Source organism: Vidua macroura, chromosome Z, assembly GCF_024509145.1.
Source record: "Vidua macroura isolate BioBank_ID:100142 chromosome Z, ASM2450914v1, whole genome shotgun sequence".
Taxonomy (NCBI): Eukaryota; Metazoa; Chordata; class Aves; order Passeriformes; family Viduidae; genus Vidua; species Vidua macroura.
In genome coordinates, this window is record NC_071611.1 from 81875552 (window position 1) to 81894191 (window position 18640).

At 46.3% G+C, this 18640-nt stretch overlaps 1 protein-coding gene across 1 annotated transcript; it reads right to left on the bottom strand.

Moving 5' to 3' along the window:
* Positions 1-1939: 1939 nt before the first annotated feature.
* On the bottom strand, positions 1940-18346 carry LOC128822010 (V-type proton ATPase subunit S1-like protein). Its single transcript, XM_054003482.1, has 7 exons — positions 18215-18346; positions 12185-12225; positions 11323-11384; positions 8972-9219; positions 5743-5793; positions 4166-4409; positions 1940-2572 (listed from the first exon to the last, which is right to left on the bottom strand). Exons 1-7 carry the CDS (start codon positions 18301-18303, stop codon positions 2270-2272), a joined length of 1038 nt encoding a protein of 345 aa, XP_053859457.1. The 5' UTR covers positions 18304-18346; the 3' UTR covers positions 1940-2269.
* Positions 18347-18640: the final 294 nt, after the last annotated feature.

The window sequence follows — 18640 nt, forward strand, 5'->3', positions numbered from 1 at the left end:
CATCCCATTCCTCGCTTCGTGTGCTAATCATTCCCAAAGCTATTAAGCATGCGTAGTTTGTTCCTTGAAATGGGTCGGTGGTCCCTTTCATGGGGAGGGGTCCCAAAATGAGGAAGTAAATGAAGTCTTCCTCACTCTGACCTTTCTACCTTTTCAATGCAAATATGACAAATGAACCTTGGTAGAACTCCCATTCCTCGTCTTCAGTTGGTTTCAGAGCAGAGGAGGCCCACAATTGTCTCATGTTCCTAAAAGCTATTTGTCAGTTTCTATATTCTCCATTATAAACCCAGCTAACTAAACATCGTGTCAACAAGCAATCAATTATTAGTTAACTCCTAACTCTTAAACTTCATCAAGGCATACTCATTTATTTTAATTGACTCTAGTAAGGCTTATCCCTAACTAAAATCTTAGCTCCTCTAAAATCTCTAAATCCCTTGAAGTTTATTTTCAGGGACAGGCACCGTGGCGGTGATGTGGACCACGGTGACCAACGGGAACACGGCAGGGGAGGACACGGGGCTCCGGGGCGAATGGGGTCGTAGGAACGGGGTGACCAACAGAGAATTCTCAGGAGTGGGCAGGGGGTTGGTTACAGGAGTGGCAGGGCGGGCTCCAGTGGTAAGAGACCCGGAGCCGACCACCGCGGCGGGGGAAACACGTGGGGTGCACGGGGGTACACAGAACTCGGCTAGCTAACACAGATAGAACCCCTAATCTGAACCCAAACCCGGGATGCAACAACGTCTCCTGTTTGGCACTGGCAGCCTGAGCTCTGCCCAGCATCAGCCACCTCTGTGTGCAGGGCAGGGGACCAGCCTGGGCAGGGTTTAATTCTCACCTTCTCCTGCCAGCCCCACTCAGACATTCATGCTTTTGCTTGCTCCCTTCATGGAAAAGATAAAAGTTTGGCAGCAGCTGGCCACGGGCAGCCTTGGCAAGTCCTCAAATGCCTGTCTATTACACCTGATAATGTGTCAAAGATATATTTTTTTCCCCTCTGAAGTGCCTTCCTAGATGAACTAATCTCCGAGGACTCCACATATAATCTGTGTGTCACCTGTACTAATGAACAGAACACATGTGGACATCTCTCAAGGTGTCTAAAGACCACTGCAGCACCATTTGCAAAAGCTTCAAACAACTAATTAATTCTGTAATCTAAAATTTTAAAAAGCCATTTGCTTGCAGATCTGGTTTTGATTGATTTTCTATCATGCTGTGGTTTCCATTATTTGTCACATAAAAGCACTGCAGTGCTAAGAACATCGCTGTGTTCCTACTTGCTTGAAATCAGGGCCAAATTATGGCTAATTTGGAGTTCCCAAACTTTGCCCCTAACAGAAGAAAGGATGAGTGGGATGGCATTATCCTAAACTCTCAGAAGCAGCAGTGAAAATCATAGCGCAGCGTCCTTTTCACTGCTGGCAGCCTCCACCTCTCTGTTTATATATATATTTTCCATCTGGCATTCTCCACTCAGGTACAAGTCCCGAGGGAGACTGATGGGATTTGGTAGAAAAGAAATTTACCTGGAATTACAGAACATAATGCTCATAATCCATCTCCTGGCACGGAGCTGAGCCGGGGAGTTGAGGGTAAGCCTTTGTGAGCAGATGTCTGGTGTTTTCCCATCAGATCCTCGGGATAAATCTCCAGCTTAGACACAGGAAAGCACCAGGGTGCTGCTGTCCTGCAGCCACTGTCTCATCTGTGCAGTACATAAAAACACACCTGAAGTGGCCCTGAAGATTCCAGAGTAGGAAAAGGAGTTTATGGGGACAAAAAGGAAGAGGTTTGATTTGGGAAATAAAAGGAAAACACATCCTGAGAAAGAAACTGATGCTGTTTTGTCAGGACACAGAGCAAATATAAAATGGGGGGAAATCTTGCCTTCTGAAAGAATACGCAAAGAGTTTGGTTTGGGGGGTTTTTTAACCTTTATTTAATTTCAAAGTGTCCATTACAGATTCTCTCTTCAAGACTTGGTAAGCTGGATGAAGAGCTATGCAATTTGGCTTTTTGCTACAGGAATAAAGTCCCACAACACGAATATCTCTAACTCACAATGGAATTTTTTTTTTTCTCACCTTCTTTCCCAAGGCATCTTTGAGATGATTATCAGTGAATAACTGGCTAAACAATCTGTTTGCTATACAAATTTTTCCTTTCATCAGCTGGTAAAAAACAAAAATCTGCACAGACTACACACAACAGTGCCAGCAGAAGAAAACACCTCTTGTTTCTCTGAGACACATACACGCTGCTAAATATAGATTTTACCAAACTGCTGGTTCCTGAGCTCGTAGGACTCGTTCCCACTGTTTCTCAGTGGCTCCTTCTCATCTCCCATGTCACTGTCCTTCATCTGTGCAAAATAGGCAGCAGAAGCTTTGCACTCGTAGTGCCTGTCGAGGGATTTCAGGTGGATGAGCATGTGCAGAGCATAGGCCAGGACCAGCAGCAGAATCAGGGACATCACCAATCCCATCAGGATTGCTGGGGAGAGGAAGGATGCACAGTCTCTGGCGTAGGCAAAATGTCCTTCTTGGATGTTGAAACCCTGAATCTACAGAGAGAACAAGAGGGATCGTGTTAAATAAAGTACTGGGTGTTTCATTAACTTGCTCCTGCTGGCAGTAAAAATTTCTGATTTAACACCTGCACAAATTTGTGTCTCCCACTGGTAGCTGGAGCTAACGCTCAGAGTTTATCCAGGTCAGTCTTCTGAAAGTGCCAGCTCTTCTAATCCCCTCCACTCTCCTGCCCAAAGGATTTGCAGCTGTGCCTCAAACAGAACCCTCCATGCTCACTCTTGGTGGCTCAGAAATATTTAATTGCAAGCATGGTACCTTTCATGTTAACTGTGCATCTTCAGCATCACTTGCTGACAGTCTCCAGAGTTTTTGCCTCAGACTGCACAAACTGCAACATGACAAAGCAGGAAAGATTCTCAAGTGCCTGCCCTAGGACAAGATTTTTCTCACCAGTTCCACAGGGGTGGCATGTGGCAGCAAACCAGCTAAACTAGAGGAAGATGCACCCAGCTATGGAAAACACCAACAAGTTTTATTCGTGGCTTCAGTTCTAATGTGGATTTTAGCACTCTGGCATGCAGGGAATTGACTGTCTGCTCCACTAAATCAGTCCGTGGACATTTTTCACACAGTGACAAAAGCTTTTTCCATTCCTTTTTCAGTTCTTTGTGCCCTCTGACTCAGGTATCTAAATGCAAGACACTAGTCCTGCCATCTTAGGCTCCCTCATTGTCAAACGCAGAAGAATTGGCACTTTCAGAAGATTATTAATCTCATCCTAAAATAAGGACTTAAGATGGGTCAGGGGAATTATCCAGTGGCTTTAGAGGCAGGCTGGGGTGACTATAATCAGGGCACAAGGTTAAAATTCCTAGCCATCAAAAGTGAAGTGAGATGAATCCCATGCCTGGGCGTGTGGTGCTGTTACTGGTGCTGAGTGTGAGAGCCCAGCTCAAAACAATGCAATGACAAGAAATCAAATTCACTCACCACTAGAGGGAACACAAGCAGAAAGACTACAAAAAACAGCCTTTAACTGCCTTGGACAGGAAAAATCTTAGTTTCTATTTTGTGCTCCATGTGATGCCTTAGGATTTTAGCTTTTATAATTTCCATGTGTTCTTTAGTGTATAACTCTAAGCTCCACATTCAGTGTCAGCTGCTGCTGTCCCATTTTGGGCAGACACAACAATTCCTCTCCAGGCCTCGCAATCAAGGACACCTCACTGCCTCAGGGCCCAGAAATGCAAACAAAAGGGACTTGAGGGAGAGAAACTTGGGCTAAATGACTTCATTAGCTGAAGCTGTAATTGTTAGATCAACCCCCAATGTGCAAATGGACCAAACTTATAAAAGTGTGAAAACCCATTGTCCATTTTTGGGTGTAGCCACTGGGAGGGCTTTGCCTGCCTGAAATCTACCTGAAAGCCCTTCAATAAATATAACTGCTTTTTATTCTCTTAACCTTGCCTCCCCTCTGTTTTTAGGTAGCCCCAAAGAACATCACAGGTGAGGCACAAGTGTAAACTGTGCATGGAAGTCGACCGCCCTTCCCCGGCACAGAAGGGCAAAACCTCCCCTCAACCCATCCATGGGATCCACCTGGCTGAAATCCATGGCATCACCTGGAAGTCGATGAAGGTGACCTCCCAGAGCTGGGAGAGGTCGTCGGCAGAGCTGGGCACCAGCAGGGCGTCGTGTCTCTGCAGGCTGCTGACGCGCTCGCAGCGGAAGGAGTGGGTGGCGGGCGCGTGGATCCCCGTGGCGTTGAACGTCGCCTGCACGGAGTGGTTGTAGAGCAGCTGCAGCCTGTGCAGGCTGAACCAGCTCTGCACAGACAGCTGGTAGTAGCTGGCGGTTAACAACAGCCTGGGGAGCGCCGCGGCGGAGCAGAGGGGAGCAAGGAAATCAGTCAGCGGATTGCAGGTGTCGAGTCCGCGCGCTGAACGGCTCCGCAAAGGCTCGTTGGCGCGACCAGCTTGTGCCAGAATGAGCCTTCCCTGGAGCCTGGGAAGGGGAGGGACAGCTCTCCACAGAGAGTGGCAGAGCCCTGGAACAGCTGCCCAGGGAGGGCCTGGAGTGTCCCTGTGTGGAGCCATGCCAGCCCCGGTTTCTGTGCAAGGGGAATCGCACCGGATCATCCCTGTTATGAACAGTTTCCAGGTGTTCCCCAGAGACGCGGGCCTTCCTAGTTCCCATGGCAACACTAAAAGAAAACTACTAACTCTAGCTAGGTACCGATATTGAAATGCTAATTAGCTAATTGCTCTGTTTCTTTTCTCTAAACTACCTGGGGACAACCGGCCTCCCACCCCTCCACGCTGCCACTCTGAGACTAACATGCAAATAGAAACCCTTTAGGATCATGGGAGTATTTTTAGGAGGGGAAAAAAGAATATAAATCAAAAACTGAACACAGTAGAGGAGTCTAGGCAAATGCCCTAGCTGAGGAAGAGGGAAACACATCCCCTGATTGACTTTTAACTGTTGCCATCACCTAAGAAGGAACAGACTATATTAGGCTCTGAGCAGCAGAGCAGTAGAGAGACAGAGAGCCCTGGTGCTGCCACCACGGAAGGAGCGGGGACAGCTGTTGCTCTGGACTTCAGCAACAGACTCTGCACACCACGCCTCCTCATCCTCGGGCCTTTCAATCTCCACGGGTCCCTTCCAGCCCCAGATACCCGGGGGTTCTGTGGTTTGAGGTTGCTTGCTGTGGCAGCTGAAGCAGTCTGGTTTCTCCCACCAAGCAATAAGAATATGAGGGGATTTTGCCTAATTACTGGGGAAAATACGAATGCAACACCGGCAGTGTACCTGCACCCGGCGTATGGAAAGTCACTTAGCAAGAAATGCGGCTCTCTTCTATCACCAAGAAGCAAACATAAAGTAGGTCACAGTCTGGTGCCCAGACCACAGTGAATTATCAAGTTTCAGCTAAAATCTCAGACGTGGGACAATTCTACACAAAAGAGATGGCCCAAACTTTTCCATGAGTAGAAAACTCAACGTAGAAGGAAAAAATGCCTTAATAAAACAAGTCAGGTGACAGACATGCTGAATGCAGGTGTTCCAGTTACACAAGAGTTTCTCTCACATTATTTTTTGCTTAAATTAATTCTCTTTAATTCCCCAAGCAACCGCATAACAAATGTATGTTACCATGTTATTATCTGGTAAGGATTTTATTATATAAACTTACCTGATAACAAGTCCCTTTAGACTGCCAATGTCACCAAACTTCAGGGAAAGCCTAGGTCAAAAAGCAAGTAACATCAGGCTAGGAAAAAAAAAATCAGAGATCTTCAGAGAAAAAAGTACTACAAAAGATCAAGCTCAGTTATACATGGAATTTTTTGCTCAGTCTACCCTTAAAGTCAGTGGGGAAAAAAAACCTGAAAGGATTAAGTCTTCCTCCAGTGAAATATACTCGTTCACCTGTTAATTGGAATGAGGCCCAGACTACCTGGAAAGAATAGAAATCCATGTTTAGCTTCCAACACAACTCAATCCCAATGCTTCCCACCTTAGCTGACAATGAGGCTCAGTGGATGTCTGTTCTCCTCCAGCCAGGACATCTCAGTCAAGCACCACCCCTGCCTGTCATTAGAAAGTGTAAACAGACACCTTGTCCTCATGTTTTTAAATATCAGAGCATGAAAGAAAGCAGAGGTGAGAGCTCAGATTTCCACATTCCTTCGTGGGAGCCTCACAAATGCCCTGGTTGTGAGGCTGTTCACCTGCAGCAGCCTTGGGCACCTGAGGTTCAACAAAGTGAAAGGCCCCACCAGGTTAATTAATGCAATACATGATTAGGCTGAATATATTCAGTGATGTTAAAAGTGATGTTTTGCCCCTTAAAACCTGCATGGAGATTCCGATTGTTCAAGTGAGACAAAAAGAAAGCATAGTGAAAGCATGCAGGTTCTGAAAGGCCTCCAAAATTAAAGCTGAAGAATACTTGAGAAAACTAAACCAAACCAAACCAAAAACCAACAATATTAAAAAAAAAAAAAAAAAAAATCAAAGAAAAAAAACAGCCAGCCCCACAATTTCATAGGTGACCTAGACTTCTTGGGTAACACTGGTCCTCTAAGACAGGACACTGAATCCAGACCATCCCTTGCTTTATTAAAAAGGGAAGTCAGAGATAGTTGAGGATTAGACATAGGCAAATGTGCCATTCAACTAAAAAACAAAAAAATTCAGCTTGGATTATTATATCTGATACCATTCTCTGTGTTTTGAAACACTTAATTTTGCCTTAGTTTATTTTCTGTTAGGTTAAAATATTTACTAATCACACTAAGATTATTTTCAAATTGTAGGCCATAAGAGAGGGAGGAATGTTTGTAATCACTCTTTTATTTTTAACGTAAGCTTATTCCATTCTCTTCCTCTGCCTGTCAAAAGAGTGCTGGATAAGTTCACATGCTGATGATGTAATATTCAAACTGCCTTGTTGAATATTGTGATGCTGGGTTCTTTTCCAGTTTCACTTTTAGCTTTCCGGTGACCTCACTAAAATGTCTGTGCACCTTGTGCTGCACAATCACAAAGAGGTAACACCTATTTTTGAGTGAAAACACATTTAGAACATACAGGTAAAATGTTGTGCAGGAGACAAGTGAAACTGCTGGGTTTGCTCATGTCATTTTTATTGCTGCGTGTGTCAATGTAAATTCCTTTTATGGGGTAGAATCAGTGCTGATGTTCAATTAGGATTTTTAGGCCTGCCAGAGTGGAATCTGGTGTGAGCACACTGCCTGGGGGGGAGAGAAGCAATCAGGCACGTGGCAAAGGAAGCCAAAAAATACCACCTGCCTTCCTAGAACAGCCAAGGCACTGGAGGATTTTGGATGCAGTGGGGCTCGTGTTCAGCTCCCACCCAGGGTGAGAAGCATAAAAAGCAAAATTTTGCTGAATGCTTCTCACTCAGGGTGAGAAACACTAAGCAAAACTGCTAAATGCTGTTGATACTGAAGAAATTAATGACTCAGAAACTAAAGCTCAGGTTTTCAGACACTCCAGTGCCACAGGCCAACCTGTGATGAGCCCACTCTTTGTCTCCAGCACCTCAAGGATCCCAGCCTGGGATTTGGGGTGACCATCCAAAAATATACACCTGCACCCTGTGCAGCACTGCTGGTGATGCCCTAGGATTTTAGCTTTTATAATTTTCATATATTTGTAGTCCTGCAGCTCTTTAGTGTATAACTCTAAGCTCCACATTCAGTGTCAGCTGCTGCTGTCCCATTTTGGGCAGACACAACAATTCCTGTCCAGGCCTGGCAATCAAGGACACCTCACTGCCTCAGGGCCCAGAAATGCAAACCAAAGTGAGTTGTGAGGAGAAACTTGGGGTGAATGACTTCATTAGCTGAAGCTGTAATTGGAGGATTAACCCCCAATGGGCAAAGGGACCAAACTTATAAAAACAACTATAAAACAATTATAAAAACAATTTCACAATTACTATAAATTGTGAAAACCCGTGACCCGTGGTCCATTTTTAGGTGTAGCCCCTGGGGAGGGGCTTTGCCTGCCCAAAATCTACCTGAAGGCCCTTCAGTAAATATAACCACTTTTAATTCCCTTCATTTTGTCATGCCTCCGTTTGTGGGGAGCCCCAAAAAGGCATCAGTGGCACACGCACCATGAAGGGAAAATCAGTCATGCGCAGCATCTAATACCCACATTCAGCACAGGATCCCCTCTCTAACCCCACAAGCAGCTGTGTAAAACAGCTGGAGGTAAAACTGACCAACAGCTTCAGCCCCAGGGGCACTGAGAGCAAGGCTGGCTGCCCCCGGGAGGGACTACCCCACTGGAACAACTGAATAGGAGTGTCCAGGACAGGCTGGGCTTAAAGTACAAAAGCCCTGCTGCCTGCGGGGCAGGACATGGTCAGAAAAAGCCTGGGCCTCTGCAAGGGCTGCTCTCCTGATGCCTTGGAGTGGCTGCCTAGAACAAAGTCAAAAGGATAGAGTGGGTGTTTATTAAAGGTAATGAAAAGGTGCATCTTGGGCAGTCAGAAGTCTCTCAGAGGCTGCACCCAAGGTGGACAATGCTCACGAGTTTTTCACACAATTATAAGTTTGGTCCATTTTGCATTTCAGGGGTTCATCCTCCAATTCCAGCTCCAGGTGATGAAGTCATTCACCCCCAGTTTGCTCCCCCCCAATTCACTTTTGTTTATACTTTTGGGGCCTGAGGCTGTCGGGTGTCCCCGAGTTTCAGGCCCAGAGGGATTGTTTTGTCTGTCCAAAACGTGAAGAAAGCAGCTATGACTACGGACTTTAAAGTTATACCCTAAAGCAGCGCAGGATTTGAAAACCATAAAAGCTAAAACCTCTCTAAAGGCACCACATGCACTCCCCAGGGTGGTTTTCTGGCCCCAGTGCCCCCCAGCAGGGCAGAGTTCCCCTTACATGGCGCTGTCCTCGCTGCAGTTTGAGTCCCCAACGTCCACGGTGGCATGGACTCCAAACGTCCTCTCCGTCAAATCCAGCTGGGTGTGGTTCTCCAACCTGATCACGATCCTCTTGGCCCAGAACAGGATGCAGGGGGTGCCGTTGACGGTGACGTTCAGGGGGCTCCAGTGGCTGTGGGGGAACCCAGGGTGGCTCCAGGGTGCTCCTTCCCACACTCCTCCCCTGCTCAAGTTGTAGCTGACAGCCTGAGGAGGGACCACGCAAGAGATTTCTGTCACAAGACGTGGCTCTAGGAGTTGCCAGGATACCTGAGGGCAGCCCTAGCCTGAGGAAGCAGAGGGATTTCCCCTGCTTCCCCTTCCCACCACGGGGATGGCACCTCACAGGACGTCCAGCCCCAGCTCAGAAGGTGCCCCCTGTGAAAAATGCGTATTTTGTGGCTGGCTTTTCGCAAATATTAAATTGAGCACTATATGTATTATTTTACATCGATTAGAAGTGCTGTATTAACATTTTAATGGTATGGTAGATGCAGTTTTGTAGTTACAATAGAGCTTTTGTAGCTAAAACAGAAACTATGCACGTGGGAAGGAAGGAATGAGGTACTTGCATCGAGATAGCAGCCGCAGGACACCTAAATCTTCCAGAGGAAAATATTCATGGCTCCCTAATTAGAAGAAACTAACTTCTTCTTCCTGCCTCACCCAGCCCTGAAGATGCCACCAAGGGGAAGAAGTTGAGAAAAACCAGAAAAAAAAATCTTAATTTGCAAGGAATTTATGCACCATGTATGAGATATATGAATATGCAACAGGCTGTTGCTTTTAAGGGCTGTTCCTTTGTTCACAAGGTGTGTTTTTGGCAGCTCAGTGCCCAAAACCACCCAGACATCCGAAATTCTTTGATTTCTATTGTCTCCTAGTGTCCTAATCCTCGTTGTCCACATTTTTATTACTCTAATTTCATTCCTATTTTTTAACTATTTCATTACTAATAAACTTTTAAAATTTTTTAAAAAAAACCAAGTGATTGGTGTTTTTCACGCACCCTCCCCTCAGCTGAAGACTTTCTAGAGCACCTCTAAGAATTGCTTCAGCCCACTGGAAAGGACTCAGGTTGTGCCAGGGACACAGCCCACCATGCTGGAAGCACTCTGGGCAGCCGTGCAGGTGAGGGAGATGCCTGAGTTCACACCTACCTGCAGGCAGCTTGGCTCACCGTGGCTTTAAATCAGGGAAATACTGCTGCAGAACGGGGTGGATCGAGTAGGGATCCCTGCTTTTGCAAAATCAGGGCTAAAACCCAGGGACTGCAGCTTCCGTTGTCCCCTGCAGACACCAGAAAACTGCCATCCCTTATAAGCCAAATGTCATAGCAAAAAAAGACAATTTGACTTAGGGCTCAGGAAGAGCTGAAGAATTTAACTGCCATTCTCAAATTTCACACTCAGGTTTCCAGTCACCACCTCCGTCCTATCCAAACAGGGTAACGCACACAGTATCTGCATGACTGTTTTTACCATGTCATATGATTGCAAGTTCACATCAAAACAGGAAAGGTTTTCTGAGTCCCAGTCATAAACAGCATCTTAGCACGCTCCAGAAGGGACACAGTTAAGCCCCAAGGTTTTTTCTTGGCTTAAAGAGAGATTTTTTTTTTTTTTTTTCTGTGTATGTGTGTGCTGTTTAGATTAGCAAATCATAACTCTCAGCTCAGACCCTGAAAGATCCCTTTTGATACTGGACCTTACATATGGCACAAGGATGTTTTAGGATTAAATTTAATAAGCACTGACAGCAACAAGCTGAAAGCAAGGTAAGATCATGGTCAGGAAATGTGCTGAGTGGCTATGAGTGGATTTATGAAAATGACAAGGCTGTCTCCTCAGAAGTCCATATGAGAGAGATTTATTCAACATGTTACTAACATTGGAATGCATCACTTTTGGTAAGGAAGCCTTTTATGCTCAGTTTTTGAAATCTGAAGCTTTGCTTCAGCTCTTCCTTCAGCACCAGCTGATATGAGAACAAGACTGGTCAGAGCAGTGAAATCCCACTGCACAGAACGTGGATATGCTGGATTTTGGATTGGATTTCTGTTTGGATTTTGTCCCAAACCCACGGCCAGCCAGCACCAGCAACAGCACCTGAGGTGTCACTGCACTCCTCAGAAAAGCAGAGAATATTTGTACAAGTGGTGGGGCAGAACCGTACCACAATGTTTTACATGTTTCTGTTGGCTGTTTCTTGTAAACAAAGTAAATCCAATTTAATTCAGCAATGTAAATGAATTGAAAGACCTAAATGTGCTGTGAAAAGACTTCACAGATCCAGTCCTCCAGGCATTACCTGTTTAATTGCCTCTTGATTGACATTAAACTTTGGCTTCACACGACCACTGTAATGCTGACCTGCAGATGAAGGAGTGTTATTTCATTATTAGCATATTATAAACATCCATTTATAGACACATTTATAAAAACACACATCTATAAAATGTTGCACATTCTTATGCAAACAGTAATTACCTCTGCACAAAATGTGTGTGCCAGAATTACTGCTTTTGCCTTGGAAAATACTTGACTTGCAGGAAGTACTGCCTTCGCTGCGTGTATCTTCTAATTTACCTTTCTTGTTCACCAAAGTTCCTCTTGTTTTCATTGGACACCTCGTCACCCTCACTGGGAGGAACTCCAGTGCCCCAAAATGTCAGGATTCAGTCTATATCTGTATTTATTCATCTCAAACACATTAAAAGCTGCTTTTTTTCTTCGTGCAGCAAATTCATCAAAGGGTGTGTGCTGAATCGCCTGGCAGAAGCGTGCTGGGAGCTTTCTCCCTGCACTGCCAGAGAGAGGAAGCTGTGGCAAATGCCCTGACATCCCAACTCCTCCACGCCAGGAGGGTGAAGTTTCACAAGCACAGATCATTTCATGGGCACTCTCACAGCTCCATCCTTCAAGCACTTAAATCTGTTTTCATTTGGTTAAAAAAAAAAGGTGAAGGCTTTTTCCTTCCACATCCTCACTGCATCACGGAGTTGGACAGCAAATTATTATTTTAACAGGAAAATCCTTCAAAGGGTATTTTTTAAGAGGGTTATGCTTTAACAGAACATGTGACAGAAGAGCCTCCAACATCTGGGAATGAATCTTCTACAGCCACACTGACAGAACCAGCATCCAGGGATGCAGCCCACCGAAAGCCTTACCAGTTCTCTGGAGAGAATCTTGATCTGAAAATTCATGTGAACTAGGAGAGACGAGAAAAACGTTTATTGTGCAGCATCTGAATTCAAAGTCTGCAGCAAGTTCAGTGGGGAGAGCTCCTGTTGCTGCTTCACTCCACAAAACATTCCAAAGGCAACTCAGGTCCTTGGCTGGTGAAGGCCACAGAGCAGGGCAAAATATCCCGAAGCTGCTGTAGCCTGGATGAAAATGTCTCATTTTCAGAGATGACTCAGCTGGACCAGCCCTGACAGGCACTCCCATGTCCTTTCCACGCTGTCCCATCCCATGGGATGTCAGTTTTGTGTTGGGAACAGAGCCAATTCCAGTGCACAAGCAGGGGAATGAAGGAGAGCTCAGGCCACCCTCCCAAGGGAGGATCAGAAGCAACACGTTGGATTTAGAGCAAAAGCCGGGGCTTGGCATGCCTTAGGCACAGATTTACACCACGTGAAGACAGCTCCTGGATGGTTCCAGGCAATAACAAATCCCATGGGAGTCACTGCAAGGCTGGGCTCAGGTGAGGCACATCTCAAGTGACAACTACCAGGCTCGTGCATTTTTCAGCATTTGATTTTTCCTCTTAGGCGTAAGTCTTCAGCTGGTGTCAGCACAATCAGCTTTCCCGGGCTAGAGACTCAAGCCCAGTGGATTCACAAACACCAACAAACACCTAAAGATCAAAGCCCAATAAACCAGGACTCACTCACGACCAGAATCCTCTCCATGAGTCCCTGAACACTTTCCACATTGCAGCAGCTTCCCTGGGACTGCATCCCCCTTTCAGTGCATCGATGTGCTCCTGGGATGGCCTCTGTCCCCTTCCCAAGACTTCCATCAGAATTCCCACTCTCCCAGCTGAGCACCAGCCCACAGACCCTGCACACCCTGACCTCCAGACCTGCCTCACCTTCCGCTGCACATGGAAATACACTTCCATCTCCTTCCCTTGCCCCATTTATTACCATCTTTCCAAACCACCACAGCAGGAAAAATTTGTGGTGCTATTTACGCCGAGGCTGGCGTATAAATATTAGGAATTAGAGCAGTTCTCAGTGTTGACGTGCAGATTCCACCAGAGGTTGTTGGAATTGCAAAGTCAGGGCTTGGCTCCCCTGGGGAGTGCTTGGACAGCAGAGTGAACCCTCCCCTGGTGAGGTCTGGGCAGGGGGGGGATCTGTGTGACACACAGAAGGAGTGATCCCAACCTAATTCCCATCACAGCATCCTCAAGGGCAGATAAATGGGACAGCCTAAAGCCCACCCCTCTCGCTGCCAGGCTGAAAGAACTTACATCAGGAAAGTTCAGCTCTGCTCAGCGTTTATCTAGCAGCGTTATGTGGTAAGCACACTCCTCTCTAAGATTTTTCATAGAAGTATACGGAGAGAAAGAAAGAGAAAACAATTTCTATCCCTGCTCCTTGTTTTCCCATGTGGAATGTGCTTGGAGAATTGTTTACCTGGGGTGATTGCTTGGTTGGATTCTGGTGAGGATTGTTTGAGCCTGGTGGCCAATCCAACCCAATCCAATCCAATCCAACCCAATCCAATCCAATCCAATCCAACCCAACCCACCTGTGGCTGGGCTCTCAGAGAGGGTCACGAGTTGTGAGTGAGTTACATTTGGTAGTTATAAAAGTAGGTTTGTAGTTTTAGTATCTCCTTTAAATAGTAAATTAATGCATTATAGCATAGTTATAGTAAAGAAATCATTCAACCTTCTGAACTAAACATCATCGTTTTTTCCCCACTGCGTTCACCTGCATTTTACAATGGTGTTATTTACATTTGGAGAGGCCAACTTCGTCCTCAGTGGCTGCTCTGAAACCCCAGTGGCTTCAAGAAGCACTTTCAGAGTGGGTCTTCTTTCTCCCAGTGCTTTTTGGGTGCCAGGGTTAGTGCTAGCCTGGGGTCTTCAGGGGGCTTGAGGCTGCTCATGCCAACAGCAAGCAGAGATGGGTAGAAATACTCAGATTTTGACAAGCAGGTAACAAAAGATGTGGCTACAATGGACCAAAACTTGTTTCCTTGCTTAAGCAAAACCCTCTCTCAGGCTGTTCTACACTTAGGAACATGTGTCTTGTAGTTTGATGCAGCTTTTTTAATCTCTTCCAGTCTTTCTTCGTGACAGATCGTGCCTTCAGGCTGAAAAAGGTAATTTGGGAGGGGGGGGGGCATTTTTTTTCATGATGCTAGCTACAAAATCAGGGCACGCCAAAAAGACATGAATGTACATTATTTAGTTATACTGACTTTAGTTATACTTCGTTGCAGCTATATATATATATCTAGTTATGCTTAGTTATACTTTTAGGTCCCCTCCATATGCATAATTAAACTCTATATGCATATATGCATAATTAAGCACTCATAGCCATTTACTCCAGCTTGGAAATCACCACGCTGTGGTACCTGGACTAAAACACTGGGGTTGTAAGAAGAATGGTGTAAAACTGGTGCAATTCATTCCATTCCCTGACAGGTTTTTATGCTGTGTATGGAAGAGGAAAGGTTAATTCTGTTTTTGCGACTGCCCATTAAGAAAAATGAATCCTCCACACCCCGTGAAGGCACAGCCACTCCGGGAGAGATGTCACATCTCTGCTTTCAGCATGAAGACACTCAAGCAGAGATGAATGTGCGCGGCTGGTGAAATATTCATGTTTTCATGAGGAATGCAGAGCAGAGAGTGACCCGGGAGCCACCACGGCACCGTGAACACGCTCAGCCCCGTGCCAGGCACCGGGAGGGAGCTGCCTCCAGCCTGTGGGAGCCCAGCACACCCCTCTGGCTGTCTCCAGACCCTGGCAGGGGGCTCGGGGACCTTGGCACGAAGTCAAAACCACCTGTGGCTTCCATTTTAGCCTGTGGAAAAAACTGCCAACTCTGTGTGAGGAATTACAAGCCACAAGGGTTTGAGTAGTGTGATATTTGAACTAACACGGGGTGGAAAAGTAGAATTTTGTGGCTTTTTAGAATGGGGTTTAGGGGGACAAGATGGAGGGATTTGGGCATGTCCTGACCTTCTTCTCCTTCTCCTTGCCCTCCATGTCTCGCTGTGCTGGTGACACTTTTCTGTTGGTTTCAAGCACAGACACACTGTCCAACATCAATGACAGACATTGGCACGTTATTGTAACCACGGCACACGGAGTTTTTGGTATAAAATGTGAACACTGCCCTGAGGGCAGACAGAATGCCATGGCCGAGCTGCTGGACAGAGCTCGGCAGGGCAGAGAGAGAATGTTCTAGAGAAGGGAAAATGAACAACCTTGAGAAGCTGATCCTACACATTCAGACTCCTCCTTTGGCTGCACGGGCTGGGAAATGAGGACTTTTACACTCTTGGGGTCATCCCGACACACAGACAGACCCCGAGACCAGCCAGGCCCTCCTGCTAATTACTCTGTTAATTAGCAGTGCAGAAGGCATGCAGTGCCAGCAGGAAGGGAAATCCATCACCCCGTGTCAATGTCACCGTGGCACAGCCGGGCTGTCGCTGGCGCGCGGGGACAGTCCCATCCTGCTGTCCCTTTTTCGGGGCAGGCACGGGTGGATGTGGACGTTACCAGCTCTGTCACCTGCCTCTGACACTCAGCCCTGAGGTGTCACCAGGGTGTGATCCATGCCGGGGCCGCCCTGCTGCCAGAACAGCAGCTTTTCCACCCGAAAGGCCAGCTGGGGAACCCACAGGCAGCAGAGCAGAGCCCTGTCGTCCTCATGGAAATCAAAGTATTGAAAGTGAGAAAAGGGAAAATAGCTACACGCTAAAAAATATGTATCCCCTTTTGATTATAAAAATGGTAAGTGCATGTATAAGAGAAAAGAAACCAGCCAGCACTGGAGCATTCTCCACAGCAAATAATTTCTAGCACATTGAGTTAGAGACTTTTTTATCAGCCACTTTTACTCTGAAATTTCAAATTCATTTGATCACAAGTGGTGTATGTTTTGATGAGCCATATTTTCCCTTGCCCATTGGTAAACAGCTCTCTCAGATGCACCCAGGCACGTATGTTCTATGTTGAATTTACCACACCAAGCATGTTAAGAACCCACATGAAATTGGATTAGCCCTAATACAGAGCACTGGAATGACTAATCACTGTGTAAAACCCAATTAAATAGGATTATAAGTATAAAGAAGTGTAAATTTCCTCTTACCAGATGACATTATCCATCTACGTAAGATAACCAAGTCTGGCTTGTTTGTCTGCAAAGGTTGATAAATACTCCAGCTCTTGAGGACCTCCATGTAAACAGCATTTTCCCCCCTCAAATAACCACATTAATAATCCTGGCACTCAGCAGGGGTTGAGTGTGGAGGCCACAGGCAGTTTTCATGCCTTGTCCACACTTCTACTCTTCATATCACTGCTCTGATAAGCTGCACAGATGGGAAAAGGCACTCTACATCTAGAAAAGCAGTATTTCTGTACTTCCATTACTGTAGGGTCATCTCCCTAAGACTGATAATCTCCAGCTGCAGAATTCCTCGCTGGCTGCTGAACTGGTCACAGCTAATTTATGAGACATCCAATTGGAAAATGACATGTGACCTCTGAAACGCACTAAAAATAAAATTATGAAAGGTGAGGAGCACCTGGGGGCAATGCACTGCTTGTAGTCCTAAGGACACTCAACATAAGGAATTTCAGTGAAGTTATTAATGTTAAAAATGTGTAAGTTTGGAGAGACCAGATTCAAGGAAAGAGAAACATCAAAGAGCATCTAATGTTCTAAGAAACACCCTGACAAAAAACATCACTGACTTTTACATGCCTCTGTGTAAGTTCTATCAATAAGAAATATCTACAACACCCCCCCCCCCGACTCTTCTGTTTTTTTAATGTGTGATTTGACACAGGGAGACAGGTTTCCATAAATATTTTACGAAGCACTGATTACTGGGGCTGATTTGCAATGTAATGGATGTCCAACAAGGTCTGGATCAGAGCAAGATGGCACTCAAGCTTCCATTTTTAACACAAAAAAAAAAAGAGAAACTGAGCTCATAAAACTTCTAGCAAAGTAACACTGCGCAGGTACGATCCCACTCCCAAGGAGGCAAAATTCCCATTTGATTCACTGGCATCAAGATCATGACTTCAACTGTTAATATTTACTGCAATAAAGGTCAGGTAATGCTCCACTCCTTGTTATCTGTCAGATTTTGGTCTGATTGAAAGACAAAGAAGTGAAATTTTAGTAAGGAGAGCAGTAAGAAATCTGAGAACTGGCAGGGGAGAGCAGCAAGCGAGCTATTTAATGAAAACATATTGTAGTATTTATCAGTAACTGGCTACCAGATCTCTTAATACAAGCTTAACCAAATCACCACATGTCCTTCTTGCCTCAAATGCACAGATTTTACTGACAGCTGCGACCTTCAACAGCATGTTTGTTCTGTGGTTTTGTGTTTGTTTTCGGTGACTTAGGGCATCATTCAACTCACACATCTCAGGCTGTTTTCACTTTCTTAACGCTTGGCTCTACAAAGCCCCCTCTTCCCCCTGCTATGATCTGGGCTCACTGTATTTCATCAGAGTGTGAAACAGCACTACTAATAATAAACCCAAATCTCCAGTAATTTTTAAAGTTTAATACTCACTTGCAGTATTGAATGCACGCTTCAAATATTCTACACAAGCAGAACATTTTCGCTCCTGGGTTTCTTGGAGGAGTTTTCACACCCTTGCCGTTATATTATTTATAACTCCCTTTTCCCAGGGACCACGGAAAGTCAGCATGGGAGTCAATAAAGCAAAATTAAACTTAGGGCGGACGCACAGAAAACGCCCGATTTTAAACAACGTTCACAAAATTGTTTCAAAGTTACATCTCTAACGCACCGACTGCCTCAAAATAATTAATTTCTGCGTTAGCCCGGGGTGTTTTATGCAAAGGAAACCACAGCCATGTCCTCGCGTTCTGAACGTGCCACGAACGACAGCGTTTAAAACTTGCGCTCGCCCAGCTCCGCCAGCGTTCCGCGACCGCGCCCGGGTACCGACCTGTTCCCCGCGGGGCTTTTCTCCTCGGAGCCGCCGAGCCCGGCGCAGGCGAGCAGCAGCAGGAGCCGCAGGGCAGCGTTCCCGTCCATGGGGAGCCGCGGAGCCCCTCCACGCCCGGCACGGCAGCGCCGAGCTCCGGGGGCGGGACAGCAGCGGGGGCGGCGGCTGCGGGCGGAGCCGCCGCTCCATCCGCGCTCCATCCCTTGCCTCATCCCCGCTCCATCCCCAGCCTCATCCCCGCTCCATCCCTGCCTCATCCCTGCCTCATCCCCGCTGCATCCCCGGCTCCATCCCCGGCCTCATCCCTGCTCCATCCCCGCTCCATCCCCGGCCTCATCCCCTGCCTCATCCCCGCTCCATCTCTGCCTCATCCCCGCTTCATCCCGGTTCCATCCCAGATTCCATCCCCGCTCCACCCCTGCCTCA